This window comes from Symphodus melops (assembly GCF_947650265.1).
Source record: "Symphodus melops genome assembly, chromosome: 3".
Taxonomy (NCBI): Eukaryota; Metazoa; Chordata; class Actinopteri; order Labriformes; family Labridae; genus Symphodus; species Symphodus melops.
In genome coordinates this window covers 20904013-20923454 of record NC_136693.1, presented here as the reverse complement: position 1 = coordinate 20923454, position 19442 = coordinate 20904013, and the positions used below count along the sequence as shown (strand labels likewise).

The window sequence follows — 19442 nt, the reverse complement described above, 5'->3', positions numbered from 1 at the left end:
TGTTTTAATAAGGAAAAAAAAAACTTAAAACCAAACAATGCTTCACATGAATAACTCTGGCTTTAATATATTTCTTGTTGTAATTTAATTTGTTCAATAGTGTAGTAGCAGCCTACTAGGCTGAGCACCCAAAATATTGTTAAAGTCAAAGTGAAAGAGACAATACATTTTCTTTGTTCTACTCCCAATTCAATTCATGAAAATTCTAGTATCTTCTCAAGTAGCCTAAAAGAAATGTGCCCCTAAATGTATGTTCAGTTGTTTCCATATTGTGTAAAGATGTAGCTGTCTTTCCTCCTGTTATACATCCAGTCCAGAGGGGGGCAGTAAAGCAACTGCGAGCTGGTTTATCAACCACAAATGAATCATAACAAGGCGAAGAAGACACAATGCATAGAAACTTTCATGTATGACCATTTTAGTAAGGATTTTTATCTGTCGAAACATTTGGCTCCAACCTTAATATTTGTTGTCATTGTGAGTAGAAGTTTCTGCTGTTTGGATGAAGTTAATTTTACGCTCGTTTGTTTTGTGAGAAGTTTATGAGTTAGCCTGCTAGCTCCTCTGCTAGCTGACTTAGACTTATGTCTGTCAGAGCAGCTCTGCTGGATTGTGTCGTGTTGTCTCTGCAAGATGCCTGTGTGTTTTATCCATGCTGTAAAGACTGTTTCTCTAAGCTTCAAGTTGAACTGCAGGACCCTAAAAGGTAACAAAAAAAATCATTAATATAGTTAGAGAAACTCTGTGTGTGGATCTCTTTCAGTAAATCATAAGTCTTAACTCTTTGTGACAGCTTTAAAGTTCTTTCTTTCTTTCTTCATATCCTTCACAGGTGTCGATGTGCCAGGTGTGGTTACATCTGTCAAAAAGAAAATGTTAATCACAGATATCGTCTCTCACTGAAAGTGATCCGGGATAAATGTATATTTGGAGTCACAGTTTTTGGGACCAGCTTAAATACATTTTTTGGCATTCCTGCATCTGATTTACAGAGGTGAGAATGGGAAACAAGCTTTTATCAAAGTGTTTAAACTTCAATATGATGTTGGCAGAAGATTTAGTTTCAGGCACCTTGAATGATTCTTCGACAAAGCTCAAGTAGGTCAGAGGTCATGGCTCCTTTTTTTAAGTGTTGAAAGTTTAAAGCGGTAAACGTTTTATTTTTGAAGTTAAATATTGCATCTGTTTTTGTTGTAGGTTGGTGGAGAACACACAAGGACCAGCTGAAGCATCAAGCAGACATACATTGTTGGTTAAGGCTGTCCAAGACTGTTTTATTGGCAGACACTTCATCTTTGGTTTAAAGGTACCGCTGCATGCTACACTAGAAATATAAAACAGATATACTTCGAAGAGATAGATAACAAATTCAACGGGAAAGATATCACAATAACACGATGCGCTAATAACAGAACTAGGAAGGAAAAACCTCAAAATTTCAATAGATATAGCAGAATATATAGAGCCATATTAAATCTATAGTATACACAGTGTATAAACTGGAGCCCCACCAACATGGGATTTTTAAGAGATTAATGTGATACTGCCATATTGATCAATCTCTATGTTTGATCTGCAGAGATAAATGGATATTAATCCCTCAAATGTTTCTTTACGTGAAAAATATATAAAATGAAGATCAGTGGTCACTCAACTGGAAAGTAACTGTGACTTGTAAGTGCCTCACCGCTGGACATACTCACTGGAGAGTGATGATGCTTGTTGTAATCCATAACATAGTACACTTTTATGGTGAAAAAGAACAGCTGGTGTGATACAATGATACTCAAAATAAAATGCTTTTTGACTGATGTACAAATAATATCTCTGATAAAATGATGTGATACCGATAATCACTTTATATGCTAATATTGTAAGTTATTGGCTGGTTGATGAATCATCAGGCCGTAATATAAACCCTTCACCAAAACACACTACAGATATAATAACAATTTTTACTTGTTCACAAACATCAAGCAATTTAGACGAACCACACTGACTTCTAAGATGGTTATGATTTTGTGTTTTATGAACTCTTAAACCACTCTTTACTTGGAGTAATAATGTTATTTAATTTTTCATCTTGTTTGTGTACTATGCGTTGTCAAGAACTGTGTAACGACTGTAAAATGTATTTATGTAAAATGTATTTATGTATGTTGTCCTGAGTAGAAAACAGTCTGCACAGGCACAGTGCTCGTCCTCTGTGCTTGAACAAGATAACACAAATCAATGTTTGTTAAATTGAAGTTGTATTACTCTTTACCATCCAGGTGACTGAAACAGAACGTGAGCCGTGGTTACGACAGACTGTCAAGAATTGCTCCAGAAATGAAGACACAGTCCAGTTAATTGCCAGCCAGATGATTCTCCCCAAAGCTTTGGGCCTGGGCGGCTGCACAGTGGTCAGTTATTATCGGATGCTCCTGCAGAAAGCGGCAGATTATGAGCTGGGATCTGCTGATGTAAGAAAACCCTCCAGAAACCCAGAAACACCCCTGCTGCTGCTTCCTCATCATTCTCCAGCCAGCAGCTTTAACAGTGCTTCAATTTCTACATCAGGTCTTCTTAGTCAACCACTGCAAAGGTAATGAAATCAAACAGTTACTGATAAAGTTTTCTCAAGTGCCCTTCAATGTTTTTAAAAAGCTACTGAGTCTAAATTGTTCTGCGGTCACTGTCCTTTTATCTGATGTTTTGTGGGTATTTTCTTGATCCTAGATCACAGTACCAAGACTGCACGCTTACTCCCACCCCTCCATGGCAACAATCTCTGGGACTGGTTACATCATCAGCAGAGCAGGAGGAAGGCTGCAGCATTCAGGAAAGGGATGATGTGAAAAGCAAACAGAAAGAAAAAAACAAAACACAAAATCATCATCATCATACACAGAGAGACAAGCTAAAGAACCCTAAAGTGACAGAAGAAAGAGGAGTCTCACCTCCTCTCCCTTTACAGTGCAGCTCGTTGGCCAAATACTCATTCTCATCTGTGGATGAAGCTGTTGGAAACACCTCCATCACAGAACATCGGTTCAGTCTTTCTCCAGCTGACAACAGCGACAGGAAGGAGAGGTGGCCTCCCAGAAAACTAACCCAAACATATTTATCAGACTCTTTGGCTTGGGAGGATTTGCCACTCTCTGAGAGTCTTACACAGTTTTTGGGTGGGGAAAACAAAGACTTTATCGTAGCTGGTGAATCAAAGCCTGATCTGAATGTTCAAAACAGAAAAGAAATCTCAAGAAACATCCTGCAAGAGAAGAAGTTCTCGACTGAATCGGAGTATGTTGATTCAAGTTTTAAAGACATTAAAAGCAGCCACTCACAGATATTTGTGGGTACCAAAGATACAGCAGCACCCCATGGAGCTGACAGATGTGATTTATCTGACCAGGTATGTAAGAAACCAGCTGGAGTTTTTAATAAGAGTCAGACCAAAAACACATGTAGGCAGGAGGATGAGAAGTCTTATTCTGCCTCTTTTGAAAGCACAGAAGAAGAGCAGCTTCAAGGAGACTCTTTCGACTGTTCTGCAGACCTATTTAGTAACCCACTGATGATCGATGTGGGCACAAACACGATAAAAACACAAGTAGAAACTGTCAGGCCCACCACAGAAGCGTGTGCGCTGCTTTCCGTGCCAAACAAACCACAGCTAAGGAGAGAAATGACCAACTCAACACATTTAACTCCGGACAAGCAGAAAGAATGCACTGACGGAGACATTTTAATTCCATCTTGCATGTTTGATCTTGACTTTGTCCCTCCCTCTCAGTCCACCCCCATTGTAAAACTAACTACTTTGACAAGGTCACCTGACTGCTCATACAGAACCTCGACATTTGATGAGCCCACTTCTCAAAGTCACAGTCCAGATTCTTCTTCTTGTTCTAGAAATCTGCCCCAACTGCACGGGGCAAAAATCCCATGCTCCCAAACCAAATGTGTCGGTTTGAATCAGCCGCCCTGGCGTTGCAAAGAGTCCACCAAAGAAAACTTGTTGTGGAGCACAAAATCAAACAGACACAGGTCAAACTCAAAGAGGAGATCTTGGAAACGTAAAAAGAACCTTCTGGCTCAGGAACCTCGGAGTGTCCAGAGAGGGGCTCCAAAAACAGGGACTCCAGGAAGGCCGAAACACACATGCGACTCAGGGCACTTTGATGCGACTGTGTGTGATAATGATGACAACAACGCACTTTTTGTCCCCGCTACGCCTGCTGTTAAAACACGGCTGAGTGTGAAGCTACGAGAAAGAAGTCCCACTAAGTGCAGCTGCAGTGATTTGGGTAGGATTCGTGAAGAGCAGCAGAGAGATGGAGAGAATTGTCCACGTTCTGTGTTGGATCAATCTGACAAATCCCCACGGAGAGGTGTGGTGGATGCAGGAGGATCGGACTCTGAGACTTATGAAAAGGCCACATTGGATGGATCCAGTTGTTACTTTGTTGACAGGGAGAATGAGGTGTGTGATTGGTCTCGAGATCTGTTCTCTGACTCTCTCTGAGAGGTACTGCTGCACGTCGACTTTAATCTTCTTTATGAATGTATTTGAGGCTGGAAACATCATTATCAAAGGTCTCCATTCATTGTCAGAGTCGTAGCAGAACTGTTGACGCTTGATAGCTCTGTTGTGCTGGATCAGAACAGAGCCTGCGTGTGAGGAGCGTGTCTCTTATTAAGGAAGTAAAATCAGAATGTCCCCTCAGCTCTTTAGACACAGCCTTTCTCCAGAGTGCAGCTTTGTCCACATGTCCAGATCCACATCCAGGTCTGCCTCTCCATTGACAAGAAGCTTCAGCATGAATTGTCATACTACGTCTCCAAAATCTGTACTTTATCTTATTCATTAAAATGCAAATATCTGTCACAGATGGGCTTAATGTCCTCATATTTATATTGATTAAAAAATCAGAAGGCACGCTCTGGTCAACTTTTGAATAATTAAGGCTTTGATTCAAATCCTTACTTGTAATGAACTTTTCAAATGATGATATCCATGTCAAATTATCTGCTGTGGGTTTTTAATAAAAGCAATCTGTATGGTATACTCCTCTTCTCTTGTCCATTGTTTTCAAGTAACGATAACAAAAGCAAGACTTATTTCTGCCCTGGAGGCAAAGGGACATGGAAGATTTAATCCTGGACTCTGTAACGAGCAGAAGAGCCTGATCTCAGGCTGCGAGCCAGCTGTCGTAGTAAAATAAAGAGTAGAGTCTTAAACGAACAGAGGCTGGATGAAGGGAAGCCCAGACTTAGATGGTGTGATGTCATCAGCTGAAACCGGTTCAGTTTTACTCTGATGTAATGTATAAAAGAGAAAGTAAAAGGATCAGTACTCTGAGTGTATGATGGGTTGGTATCTGTTAATTCTGCTACTTCTAAAGATCTCTTGAATTGAAACATTAAAATGATTAAATTAAGCATTTTATCTTTCACTGACAGAATTATGACTTCAACGGTTTGAGAAAAAGAGGTTTGGACAAAGGTCCCCAGCTGGAATATGACACCTTCATTGTTCAGTATAAGTCACAACCTCAAGGCCAACAAGACACCATTGTGACTCTTGAATGCTGCCTGGTACTTCTGTTGGCAGCAGTCCTAATGTTTCTGACCTGCTACTGTATGTCTTCGCCGAGGTGTTAATATAAGGATGAGTGCTCAAAGTGTCTTGCCCATGAGCTCAGAATAGAAGTCACCAGATATCATGACTACAATGTTCTGGAAGTGTGAGTACTGTACAGGAACGCGAGACCAAGGTGATGTTACATGAGTAAAAATGGAACTGGGGCAAGAAGTGAACAGCTGGAGCTTTGTTCTGTATGTGCTGCAGAAGCAGGGTTGATACAGCTTGTTAGCTGGGCATTATATAAATGTGTGTGTGTGTGTGTGTTTATAGGAGGGTATTAAAGCATACTATTCGGTTGATCTCACTTGTTTTTATTGCATATGGTGGGTTTAGTTTTGCAGCATTTAACTGTTGATCTTGTTAACAGAAAAAGTGAGAAAAAACATTTCGGACAGAAGGGAATTTTATTCATTTTTTTGCTCCCTCAGTTGGTCAAAAAACGATGACTCAACTTATAACATATCCTATATGCATGCTATGTTGGTGCTACATCTGTTGCAGACTCACTCTGATCCCCTTTGTCTATTTTCATCAGGGTCAAATTTCTGTCTGTCCAGCACTTTGGTTTATCCACTAAATATGTTTCTATCGTGAGAATTACAGCCTTCCAGAGGGCAGTAGACTCATTCCAGTTTCTTCATGAAAAAATTAAAAAGTAAATGTTTAAAAAAAGTCATCTGGTGGTAGCCTATATTTGAAGGCAAATGAGCTCCCTAAAAATGATGTTTTTGGACAAAAAGTTGGATGTCTATGTGTTGCGTCTCTGCAGTGCTTCTGTAGGACGAATGACCATGTTGAGTCGTCTTTAATTACACATGTGAAAAGAGAGGCTGTGAACATTGCCTTGTAATATAATGTACTAGAGTGCAGTACATTATGGCTGTACTCAACAACTTCAGGCTGCGCGCCTGAAGCACTGCAATCGTTTTGATGTTTGCTGTGATTATGCCAGAGAATTTCTGGCTTCAGTGGTCTAAAAAATCTAAGAGTAAATATAACCATAAGTGTAAACAGATATGACCTCAAGTATCTGCTCATGCTCCAGTACAGGCTTGTGCATTTCTTTGTCATTTAATGGCCTAATGATTTTTAATGAGGAACATAATTATAGATCTAAATACTTATTGATCTCAATTCAGTCCAGATGGTAAGCTTGGCTTTTCTTACTTTTAATTTCATATTTATAACTTTTAACTGCATAATCTATTTGATTTGTGTAACCAACTGAACTCTGTAAAGGATTTCCTTTGGTTGTTTCCCCACCATGGAAGCCAACATTCAGATGAGTCTTGTTTGTATTGAATTTGTTCATCAGTGGCTTGTTGCAGTAACTCAACCTGCAGACCATTTACAAATGTTATTAATATAAGTGTACCTTAATTATCCAGCTGGTTCTACTCAGCAGAAACTGTGTCCTGGTTAAAACTGTTATTATTGTCAAAAAGCAGCTTGGTAGATGGGACAGTTCATGGAACATGAAACATTAAGCAGAAGCTTGAAAGTTGTGTCTAAAGATGTTGAGGCTGATGAAAAGTTCTCAAAAATTGAAGAATTCATACTGCAGCAGGATTATATAACGCAAACACACCTCAGCGCTTTTTAATAATTAGTATGACTTTCAGCCCACGCTGCAGAGCATTTATCAGCTGTAATAAAAAAGAAGATTTCTAAACGACTCAATATCCGTTTAAGTACATTTGATCAGCTCTATAGGTACTGGTAGTTGTAATTATTTAAATGGCCCATTCTAGTCTGTTGCCTTAATTTTTCTGTAAGTTTGCAGCTTATCTTTTATATGTTTTAGTGATTTAGTTATACTACATGACTTATTTCTTATAGCAACAGCTGCACGGTGCTAAGTGAGACCCTCCCTAATTTGCATGCCGTGAGAACAATACGTGAGCTATGTCACCAAGCACACAGTGAATGGAAATACTATACACAAGCAATCTTTCCAGCACGTGCTACTTTGTGTGTCTGTACTATGTCTGTACGTGTGTGTCGTGACTGCTTAGATTAAAGCATAATTGATAATAATTCTTAGTTTGTTTTTAGGGATTGATTTTGTTGTGAAGCCTAAATTTGAGACAAAGAGAAAGAGAGACAGGGATGCCTGCAAATCTGGTATTCAGCTCTATTCATTTGTGTATTATACACATCCAGCAAAACATATCTTTCAAATACATGCAATTTATCTGCAATTGTATGTATATGTTATGTGTATATGTGTATGTTATATCTTTTAAGGGCTAGTATGCCCCCTAAACAAACGTTAAATATCAAATGCTTTATAAACATATTTTAGAGAAAATGATAGAGACGTGTTGCATAAATATTTTATCCTCTTTATTTAGCACAAAATGAAGCTTTAAAATGATTTCTGTGCTTGTAGCATGATTCCTCTATCGTCATTTTCAATGATGCATTGTGTGTCAGCGTGATTTGCAGTAGTATTGCCATTGCAGAGTTTCCAGTGCAACTGTACCACTGTGGGCAGCTGTCACATTAGAGTGCAGTTGAGATTATAAGGCGTGACAAGCACATGGTGTGTGAGGGTGGAGAAATAGCTCAGTATGGAGTTGTCAACAAAGCGTCAGACAGGGGGCGTCTCGTAGCCAGTACACTGGACAAGCTCCCCTTTGTAGAAGCAGAACAGATAGAAATGTTGAGATGCATCCCTCATTTCTTCAGTGTGTGTGCAATGCTTGCGAGGAACTAACAGTGCAGTATAGAACTACAGTGTAGACTCATGGATGGCACGCTGGGCCAAATGATACTTAATAATAGCTCTAGTGTGATCAATGTATCACATTGGCATGCACGTATCCATTTGTTTTACCTACAGTTCAATCACATGCAGAAGAAGAGTTTTGTACCATGTGATTGAACATTTTACACACATAGGTCAGAAACACTATCTTATACTGAGCTTAATTGATCCCAACAGAAGAATTAAGATAAAAAAGGAAGCTTTTTTGAGAATGTATTTATAATATTATTATAAATATGGATGAGGCAAACTGTGTGTCTGCATGTTTCTTCTGCAAAGAGAACTTATCTTTGCACGTTTGTGACATAATAATGAAAAACATGTCCCTTATATCCTTTGAAAAGTGAGTGGAAAAATTGTGTCTATTTGCTTTATGTCTGTAGTCTTGCGTTGATCCTCTGTGGGCAGGTCTCCGTTCCCACTCCAAATCAGGCCATGGAAAGTCTGACGTTGGATGCCAGGGTCCCTTATAAGCACCTGTCGTTTCACGTCACATCAGGCCCCAAATACGAAAAGCGTGTGATTGTTTTCCGCATGAGACACTGTGCGTAGATAGTAGACTGTGACTATATAATCTTCTTTGAGGTTCTTTTCCCCATTTCACCACAAGCAAGCCGTGCTTGAAGACATCACATTGAACCCAACAGGATTTTAAGGGATTTAATTATTTTCTATAAAACAGAGGTAAGATAATGTTTGTAGGATATATTTTGTCTGATGTGCATGTTGAAACAGTCTGTCATTAAGTTATGACTAAATGAGAGTAGTGAAGGTTTATGTTTTCCTGTTTTTATAATGTTATACAAGTATATTTACTGTCTTGCTTAAGTGATTCACCTACTGAAGCTGTTCTATAGAAAATTGGTAAGCCTTTAGAGCAGGGGTCTCCAACAGGTAGTTCGGGAGCTACTGGTAGCTCATGGCCAGGTTTTGTGGCACATTAAGAAGTCTTGTATTTTCATGTTTTTTTTCTTGGACCTTGATGCGAATTGAAGATTATTGAAAAACATCAGCTTATTGCAATTTCACACGTGTAACACATGCGTTCACACGTGTGCATGTGATGCAGGTATATACATGTAGCTCTTGGCCTCTTTCATTTTTTCAAAGTAGCTCTCAGATGAAGAAAGGTTGGAGACCCCTGCTTTAAAGTCAATTACTCGACATGAGTCAAATAATTTGTACCACATATGGGAAGTCTTCTTGTGATGCCTCATATTGCCAGAGGCTTTTTCATGCTAAATCTAAACACTTGTGTATGTAGAGACTTTAGATCCAGGAGAAAAAAAAAAAACGTTCAAATCTTTTCATATAAGAAGGAGTCAGTGTCATGCTTCTGTTTTAACCAGCCTTACAGTTAAACTGCTTTTTTCATTCAGATGGCAGCTTTAGTCCAGAAAGTCAGCAATTATGCAGAACAACTGCTGGCACATCTGAACCTCCAAAGAGAACGAGCTCAGCTTTGTGACTGCGTGGTCATACAGAGACTGAACCCTGGCCGTGTCTTCCCTGCCCATAGGTGAGCAACAACGATCAGGAAATAACACAAAGTATCTTCTGGCAAAATATCAGATTTTTTTTTTGGGTTTTTGTGGTTTTATGTTTGAATATTTTCCTGCTCCCCCAGATGTGTCCTATCAGCTTCTAGTCCAGTGTTGGCATCTATCTTATCCTCAACTGGAGTTCTGGTTGAACTAAAAGATCCATGTCTGTCTGACTCTGTGCTGGCAATGCTTTTGGATTATATTTACACTGGATCTATGCAATGTACTCAGAGCAAGGAACAATATTACAATCTGCTCACTGCTGCTACCTACCTGCAGATGGATGAACTGCAGGAGACCCTGACGGCTTTGCAGCAGACTAATGTTGATGCTGCAGATAAAACAGATGGTTGCACGAGAGCAGACCATCATCCTCATAAGGACATGAAGGATGCTGATGACACAAATGTGAACAGCTTTAGTAAGCATCAGCCGTTGTCTCGCATTTGTATTGAAAACTCAACGCACAGAAAGGACCAAACATGTGCAGCTAATGTGGACACGTGCAATAAAATATACTCGTGCAGAAGTAGCACTGAAAATGATACAAACTGTTGGAGCAGAAAAGATAACAGCTCTTCAAGAAATGCAAGCACCATTTGTTGTTTATCAGGAAACACTGGAAGTTGTGCAAATTCAGATAACTGCACACATGTAAGTCGCCTGACAACTCAGGTTTTGATCGACTTTCCTTGCACTATTGGAACAGATGGGGTGTTTAAAGAGGTGCTAAAGTCTCGCTCAGTTGGCATTGGACAATCAGAGACTTGTCCGGAGAACATGACGAATAAGGTGGTGAGGACAGCTGAGGACAGGAGAGACTTTTTCTCAACTTGCACAGCTGAGCAGCAAGACAAAAGAAGGGAAGAAAATACTAAGAACCCGTGTTTAGCGGTAAAAAGCAATGCAAAAGGCGAGCAGATGAAAGGAACAGAAGAAGACAACAATCTGATCCACCCCTCTCCATTTTCTTGCCTCTCCCCCTCAACCCTTAAAGATAATGTTTCTCCCTCACAGTGTACCTCCTCATCCTCATCACAACATCCATGCTGTGAGGCAGTTTCCGTCATCTGTCACAGCAGCACAGCATCTATGACCCAGCTGGCAAAATTGTCTACAATGCCTTCTTACCCTTCAATACCCAAGGCGTCTGTCAGCGTCTGCTCTCGATCGGAAAACACAGACATTGACAACACTGTTGAGGGTACTAGCATCGGCCCCAACGATTTTAATGGGGCTCAAAACCAAGATTTATATTGCAAATCTATCCAATCCAATAAGACTGATCATTTTACAAGACAGAATAATGAACCCAGTGACAGTGCATTCCCCCACATGGTTAACCCGACTGACCAATATGCTCATTGTGATTCATTTCAGAATCAGTTAAAAGATCGAAGAGGCGATTTAGTGTCACAGAAAAGGCTTTGCCGGAGTCCAATCAGAGAGTTAAAATATAAGCTCAATCTCAGTTTTGAAGATTTCCCCTCCAAACATCAGCGTCTTGATTGTTCAGATAGCCACAATATTTCAATGGCAACAACAGCAAAGGAGCACACCGTTCACTTAAATCCCCAAAAGGATAAGGTTCCCCTTTATGTGCAGGAAAGTGACACAGGATGTGATTGTCAATGTCAACACTTTACTCCTGAGGGAGAAGTGAAAGAGGAACATGCTTCTTCAAAACGGTATCCAACCAATGTGGAAACACAAGACAGCAACAGTAACCTCTGTGGACCTAAGACTGATTGGTACCAAACCTTGCAGAGGGCTGAGACAAGCCCAAAAGATGACTGTGGCAAAAGAAACATAACTATGACAGACCAAATAAACAGTGTTGTTTGCCCGTCTGTCCCCACCATACCTGAATTAAATTTAGGTAACGTCTATGTGAGTCTTCCTACCGCTGAGAGCTCCACACCTCTGGAACTTGAAAATGTCTCAATCCAAATGCCTGTGGACAACGGCACTTCCGACCCAACATCAAGTGTCATGGAGCAGTCATACCGAGCACATCTTCATTATCAGTGCCTAGCTCAAGAAGATACTCAGATATCACTCAGAGACCCGGATCATTTATACTCCAGCACTTGGCCATCTGACCAGTCCAGAGATGATGAGGAAGTTGGTACATTTGCCAATCCTGACTGCAAAAGTTTGAGTCAGCACTTTGCCAGTGGGATGACAGAACGAGTTCTACTACTGGATATTAGCACCAAACCAGCTGAATTACTAGTGTCCTACAAACACAGATCTTCAGAAGGAGAAAACTGGGTTGCATGTGACCACAAAGACACATTTGCAAGTGTGTTTGAGAACAATGATGAAGAGCAATGGGATGAAGTGCCTCCTGCACATGTGGTTGATAAGAGAAAGACTCCAACTAGGACAAATCGAAGGAATGAGAGTTTTGATGGAAATGAGACTAAATCTTGGGTTGGAGATATTGCAAAAAGGCAATCTGTTGGAAAAGACCGAAGCAGTCTCGGATCTGAGGTTCTACATGAGGCAGAGACTATAGAGGTTCGGAGCCATGCCCTAAACCGAACAGTCTGTACACCACCCACTGAGCCAGTGTTTGTTCAAGACTCCACAGCCTCTACCTTGTCTGACTCCGTACCTTCAACTGTTTCTGGCATCGTGCCAGCAACTAAATTGTCTCAGTCAACTCCGGTTCGCCACCTTTTCCAGTGCTATCTTTGTGACCGTTCCTTCAGCCAGCGAGGATCTCTCAATAGACATGTTCGAAGTCACCTTGGTGTTCGACCCTTCCATTGCCCCAGCTGCCCTATGACCTTTTCTAGACAGTACCGTGTCACAGAACATATGCGTGTTCACCAGCGCTGTGCCCTTGGGACTGACTTTCAAAATGCTTCTCCAACATGAGCCACTGCAGCGAGGCCACAAAACCAAAGTTGATTGTCCTGTTTTTGATGGACAGTTTTTTAGGAAAGATATATTGATGGACATTTCATTTTTGCAAGGAAGACAACAAGGGCATTTTGGGATCAAATCTGAGATATGTTTTTGCATTGAAGGGTGTCTTGGTCCTCCTGAAGCCAACAATTGGACATAACCCGATAGCACTGCAGGTCCATAAAATAAGTGATGATACCCCACTTCCCCATATACTTTCAGTCACACATTAGCTTACAAGACATATAAAATCAAATAAAGGGGTAAAATGTGTTTGCTGTGCATTTTGTTGCGTTTGAATCTAATTGTTTGCAGCAACAAACTTAACAAGAGTCTTGTGAAAAAAATCACAAATATGTTTATTTAATAGGGATACATACAAGGAAATGCTTCACAATTGTCAAATCTATTCCCTGTTCAGACTTTTTTGTTGGCTGTCAAACCAATTGTTTTGTGTTGTAAAAATAACATATGCAAACTGAAAATACACTGCAATAACACAAAATATTTTAATTACAATTTATTGATTTTCTTTATTCTTGGATTTAAATACATTTTTTAGTCTTCTTAATCCTCAAGACAACCCGTGTCTATAATATTTGTTTAAAACATATTTTCAATTACTTAAAAGGCAAGCATAATTTTGTTGATGATTATAGTCTGAATCAATGGAAAACAAATCATAAACTTTATGTGTATTTCATTGATGTTTAGATAAAAATTATCGACAAATGTTCCTACCCCTTACCCTCATTACAATTAGGACTGGCAGGTTCAATCATCTGTTGATTTCTTAAAAATCTGAACTAAAACAGCTAACTTTATAATTGTGGTTATACAAGAAACCTGTTGTATAATATTCTCTCAGACCGAGAACATTATTGGTTATACATGCTGTCCTCTGTATGTTGGCAGCACATAGAGTTTGCACTTCATACTGCGGCAGCTGAAACTTGAGCTGGCATGACAAGAAAAAAAGTATCAAGGGGAGCTATAAGATTCTGGGCATGTTCTGTCTGTGAATGTTCTGGTTTTGTTCTGCTAGACTTCTGGAAAGGATAAAAAGGGGAACAAAATCCCAATGTTTTGTGTTCAGCACAAAAACAGGGAACAGTTCAGCATAATGAAACTATTTATGGTTTGACTTGTTAAAATGACATTATGAAAGTAACACGTTAGAGATGTTTTTAAATAGGAACATGTTCTCCTCATGAAACAGTTTATATCTGACATGGCTTTGTGTGTCCCGTTAGTAATAATCCAACTCACAATCAAACAATACTCACAAGAAGCATTAGTTTTTAACTTTTTTAGAGTTTTAGCTGTTATTATGTCAATGTTGGTTAATGTTTAAAATTTTACTGAGTAAAAAAATAACTCTGCACTTCCGTCAGCACACTGGTCGTTTCATTGATCAGACTCTTTTTTTATAATCCAATATTTGATTTGCTGGCAAAACCTGATATCAAGCTGGTCAAAGAGTATTTAGAGATTTATGTACAAACATGAGCTAGAAAAAAAGAAGTCAATAATCATGTCGGCAGGCTTACAGCCTCAACCTAAAATTCTTCTTCTTTTCAATTACCTCTAAATGCAAGTCATATACATTTTCTTCCTGAGGGTTCCTAAATGAACAATGGTGCCTTTTTATGGATTTTTTGTTAAGTTTTGAGAAATGTACTCTTTATTTGCAACTATCTGAGAAGATATGTGTTCAATATCAACCACTGTCCTGTGACGCAGTATAGTGTAAACATCATGTGCGCACAAGTAAGTGCCATTGAAACACCTATTAAGTGGTTTTGGTGGTAATGATCATGAAGTGAGAAATAGTGAGAAGGAGTTAGTACTTTGGAATCATTCATCCATTTAGGATGTGAAGAGGAAATCCTTTGCTTCATTAAATGCTTCTGTTGATTTCTATTCGCTCATTTTGTCACAATTTAGACCATCTTCTTGTTCCCGTTGTTCAACTTGTGTTTCACTTGTCGGAACAGTCATCACAATCATGGCCTAAAGAGAAGAGAATAAAGAACCCTTAAAATCTTTGTTAAATTGCTCCTCACTAAAATGTTATTTTCATTTAGGCTGAGCAGCTCCTGTGAGGCAAAGTCTAAGCTCATGGACCATGTACAGCTCTCAGATCAGCCTGTAAACCATAAGGGAGAGTTTTGATATCTTTTACCTGGCTCTTTGTTGAACGTATGGCAGACCCAGCCATGACTGCCATAACAACAAAAGTAATTCCACTCAACAAGATGTAGAACAAGAAGATCCATTGAAATGCCATCCCCATGTTCTGTCACACACATTAAAAACAAACAAAGAAACCAGTGATATTTATGACATTTTACATAATGTATATGTGCAATAGCAACTTTGTGCTGTGTATGCATTATAATTTTCTGTCAATATTCTTCTGTGAATGTGCAGGCACCAATTACATTTTGAGAACGATATTATTCCACTGAATTTTTCCTCATTTCATTTGTTTCTTTGATGCTGTAAACACAACAATTGTCCCCGTTGTGGGATCAATAAAGACTGTTTTTATCACTGACTCAATTTTCTATATATTTTCAATGAATAACTTTAAACCAAAACATAATTATGTAAGCAAAGAAAATCAAACGTTTTTATTTTTTAAAATCAATAATTTACAGTTCATTACACTGTTGACAGAAAATAAGTAAACAAAAGTAATAAAATAAATTACCTCATAATATGATACCCACATAGCGTCATCACTTCCTGTGATATTTTCTTCATGGTATTGATAATAGCTGTATTGATGGCTGGCTATTATGTCTGGCACGGTTTGCAGAAGACTCCAAGATATCAAAAGTACATTTATAATACTCAGAGCCAGTGATATGGTTACCTACAGGCACAAACAGATGCAGATCATTAAAAATCTAAAATCAGAATCAGAAAGAAACTTACTAAGGTTGCCAATTGTTGAAAATGTGCTGATGATATTTGTGTTTATTCTAAATTAAAGATGGCTTAATCAACCTTGCTTAATTTACTTTTCATATTGTTCAAGTTCAGTTGGGGAGAAACACAACACACAAACTATCACTTCAAGCCATCACTTTGTGCTCAATATGTATTAAAACATGTTACTGGGTGGTGCTTAAATAAAATAATTAATACGCATGGATTTCTTGGTTCTTAAAAATAACAATAGTTGTTGAAAAAGTGACCACAACTTACTTTTTTCTTGGTTGGATTGTGTTCTGTCAAAATAAACAGAATCCCACATATGATAAACTACAAGAGAAAGAAGGGGAAGCTGTTCAATTATTACTCTCTACGGTTGTGCTGTGAACACTTTGCTGAATTATGTTGAAACAAAGACCACGAAAGCAGAAACACAGACTTTTTAAAGTGATTATTTACTATATGCACACATTGTAATCAGCCCTTAACACATAAAGTTAATAAATTAACTGAGATAGGGGAGCAGGACAAACCGCCTTCAATCACCTGACAAGTCTACTTATATCGAGCCATCCCGACCTCCCTTTCCTTCCTCTCATCCAGTCACCCAGTCACCCTCCTTCCTTATTCCTTCATCTTGGGAACTCTCTGGGCCGTGATCAGCTCTGGTATTATTATGTATGAAGCTCATAAAAAGTCTGCCTCTGCCTTGCCCTGTCAGTCCATCCTCCCAAATCAGCCAACTGAATACCTCCTCTTCCTTCATAATTATTATCTCAACATTCATCCCTCTGTCCTTTCATTCATATCATCTATCATCAAAATCTAATGTGTATTGTAGAGGCATGTTCCTTGCTGGTGAAATTTGAAATAATGGAGGTTTCTTGGGTTATTAATTTGTCAACGTAATAGATAAACAGTAACATTATTAACTGCCTTGTCACCTCGTCAAGCTACTAACCGGAATTCCAAGTATGATGCCGGGCGAGATGGATCCCCCAGAGGGTCGAATAGAATGGGCAATGCTCATTATGGCCATGGAAAGGATGAAGAAAGATGAGCCCAGGATCAACACTATGACCTAGGAGAAAAACAATATCTGATGTAGTTGGAAGTTGGTCCCTTATTTGATGACCTTGGAAAATGCTATACTGTATAACTGAATATGGGTGCGTGTGTGTGTGGATGTGTGCGTATGTGTGTTTCTGTTTTTGTCTCACGCCAATGATCTTGGGTTGTCCCTTGATGAAGCGATGTAAAGGTTTGGTTCCCCCCACTGTGGTGCCCTGAAGACTTGCATTGTTCCCACTCGCAGAGTAAAGTGCAACAGACATCTTAAAGGCAACAGACAAGACAGAGTGAGACCTGAAATATGAAACAAAGGCATTCACTTGCATGTTTGCCTTTGGAATGGAATGGTTAAATCCCATCATTTTGTTCTTAAGTCATAAACTCAGTGAGTTTCTTTAAATCATAACTTTAAATCATCTATTTAAAGCAAAAGTGCAATTAATAGGTAATAGTTGTACCATAATTAATTCTTCAAAAAGAAATAATTTTATTGACCACAAAACATACGTCTTTGTAATATTCCTAACATCTGGCATGTTATGAGTTAATATTAAGCAATAAGGTTGTGGGAATATGATAAAACACTGCAAAGAAAATACTGAAACACAGGGTGTTTTAAATAAATTGACTAAACTAAAATGTTATTATACTGATTGTTTAAATATGTATGTTCAATCTCATAAATCCTTATCTCTGAAATCAATCTGATCAGTGTTGTACTTTTAGAAAGAAAGGTTGCACTGCACATTGAAATTCTAAATTTGTTTAAAAAATTAACTTTCTAATTTTATATTGAAAACCTTCAATAAAATCTTAATCTTAACGAAGGGGAAGGAAACACAATATTAACAGGTAACATATTATCTTTTTTTATATTAGCTTAATATCCGAAACATATTGTGACAAATTTGGGGAGAGGAAAAACATTCCAAAACAGTCTGAAAATGCATTAGATTCTGTTAATATGTGTACTTCAGATATGGTACAATATTGGACCAAAGTTTTGGGACTTAATCTTTAAAAAAACATATCACAATATTTTCAACCTTACTTTGAATGGTCCAAATATGAGACTATGTCTCTAAGAGGTTTTTCTTTAGTGAATCGGCCTATAAATTGCACTGGTCACTGTTTGCAAACCGATTCTGGCAGCGAGAAATCCATAGTATCAGACTGTATTGTTTAGTTAATGTACTGTAACTGTTCAGGACTAAAGGAAACTATACCAGGCCACGTTTTGCTGAAACAAGGTTAAAATAGGCTCCTCTAACACCTTAGTGCAGCTCTTAAAGAGTGTGAAAACACAGATTCACAACTTTACAGACTATGAGCTTCAGACGATCTGCGACTTTAAAAGTCCGACATTAGAATAGACTATATTTGTAGCCTATGTCGAGCAGACTCAAAACATGACACTCGTTTACCTCGAGACACTTGTTTTTTCTCCACTCCTACAAAGTGGCTACGTTACAAAAACAAAACTTTGCCGAGAAGTAACACGGTGATTTTCAAATGACTGCTGTCATGCCATTATAAAAGCTATGACAGGTAAAAGTGGCATTTTATTCAAAACTAATCACGAGCAATAGAGTTAAGAAAACAAAAGGAGGGGCAGACCTTGTGCTGGAGTCCAGTGTTGCCTCTTGAAATGACTGACATCACGGGCAACATCTGGCGCAGGCTGAAGGGCGGTTTGTGAACGATCGGTTCTTTTTAAACACAATATAAACCCTGCCATGCTGAAGGCAGGATGACTCCTGAAAGCAGGTGGTAACTGTTCATTGACTCTTCTTGGCATTAGGACATTTTATTTTTCTGTTGTATTTTTGTGTTCTATTTTCTCTATTTCCCCATTCTTTTCTCTTAGTTGATCAACTTGTTTGAATGTAGTTTATTGTTACTGTCTATTAGTATTGACTGTTAGTAACAGATAAGTCTGGCAGAATCATTAACTGCAAGTTAGGGGATGCATTCAACATGTCAACATCAACATTAGTTGCCTCCGGCTTTTGTTTTCTATCAGATGAATGTAAATACATTGTGGCCTACTGGCCTATGTTGCTATTGCTCGACTAGCTCTGAAAGGAGTTCATGTGTTACATTAGGCTCAGATTAAAAAGAAACTGTACATAATAGTTTAAATTAGCCATAACGTTCTTTTACCAAAACAAAGAGCCAATGACATACATTCTGGATTTCATTGTCCAAAATGGTGGATTCTTAAAGGAGAGTCAAACTTTCCTTCTCTCTGGAAAAAAAAATAAAACAGTGGCGGGAGGGAGGATGAGTGCACATGTGTGAGTATATGTGGTAAGCTAGGTCCAAGCACATGAGGTTACAAGGGGGTAGGGTTGAAATGGAGAAGTACGAGGAATGTGATGAAATACTCTGAGAGAGAGAGGGAAGGAAAGAGAGGCAAGATTTCCTGTTTTGTCCAAAATTGACACAGCTGTGTGCTTTGGTATTTTAGAGTCAAGATTCAAGATTAACTTGACCGTCTCACAAAGTCATAAATTTGTCTTGATTTCTTTACTCATGCTGCAGCCGTAAAAAGACAACCATTAAC

At 38.7% G+C, this 19442-nt stretch overlaps 3 protein-coding genes across 4 annotated transcripts; 2 read left to right on the top strand and 1 right to left on the bottom strand.

Moving 5' to 3' along the window:
* The first annotated feature begins 332 nt into the window (after positions 1–332).
* ddias (DNA damage-induced apoptosis suppressor) lies at positions 333–5049 on the top strand. 2 transcript variants are annotated; one of them, XM_079340297.1, is made up of 6 exons: positions 333–706; positions 833–994; positions 1198–1306; positions 2274–2587; positions 2722–4513; positions 4713–5049. In XM_079340297.1, exons 1-5 carry the CDS (start codon positions 585–587, stop codon positions 4508–4510), a joined length of 2496 nt encoding a protein of 831 aa, XP_079196423.1. In that variant the 5' UTR covers positions 333–584; the 3' UTR covers positions 4511–4513; positions 4713–5049. The 2 variants fall into 2 exon arrangements, with proteins under 2 accessions (XP_079196423.1, XP_079196422.1); XM_079340296.1 differs by having other exon boundaries at positions 2722–5049.
* A 3907-nt stretch (positions 5050–8956) lies between these two features.
* LOC306821577 (uncharacterized protein) lies at positions 8957–13110 on the top strand. The gene is made up of 3 exons (XM_079340088.1): positions 8957–9086; positions 9782–9921; positions 10030–13110. Exons 2-3 carry the CDS (start codon positions 9782–9784, stop codon positions 12830–12832), a joined length of 2943 nt encoding a protein of 980 aa, XP_079196214.1. The 5' UTR covers positions 8957–9086; the 3' UTR covers positions 12833–13110.
* Positions 13111–13201: 91 nt separating this feature from the next.
* On the bottom strand, positions 13202–18557 carry LOC306821087 (uncharacterized protein). The gene is made up of 7 exons (XM_079339276.1): positions 18494–18557; positions 17026–17139; positions 16767–16886; positions 16079–16135; positions 15579–15743; positions 15048–15161; positions 13202–14875 (listed from the first exon to the last, which is right to left on the bottom strand). The coding sequence occupies exons 1-7, from the start codon at positions 18545–18547 to the stop codon at positions 14783–14785; spliced, it is 717 nt and encodes a 238-aa protein (XP_079195402.1). The 5' UTR covers positions 18548–18557; the 3' UTR covers positions 13202–14782.
* Positions 18558–19442: the final 885 nt, after the last annotated feature.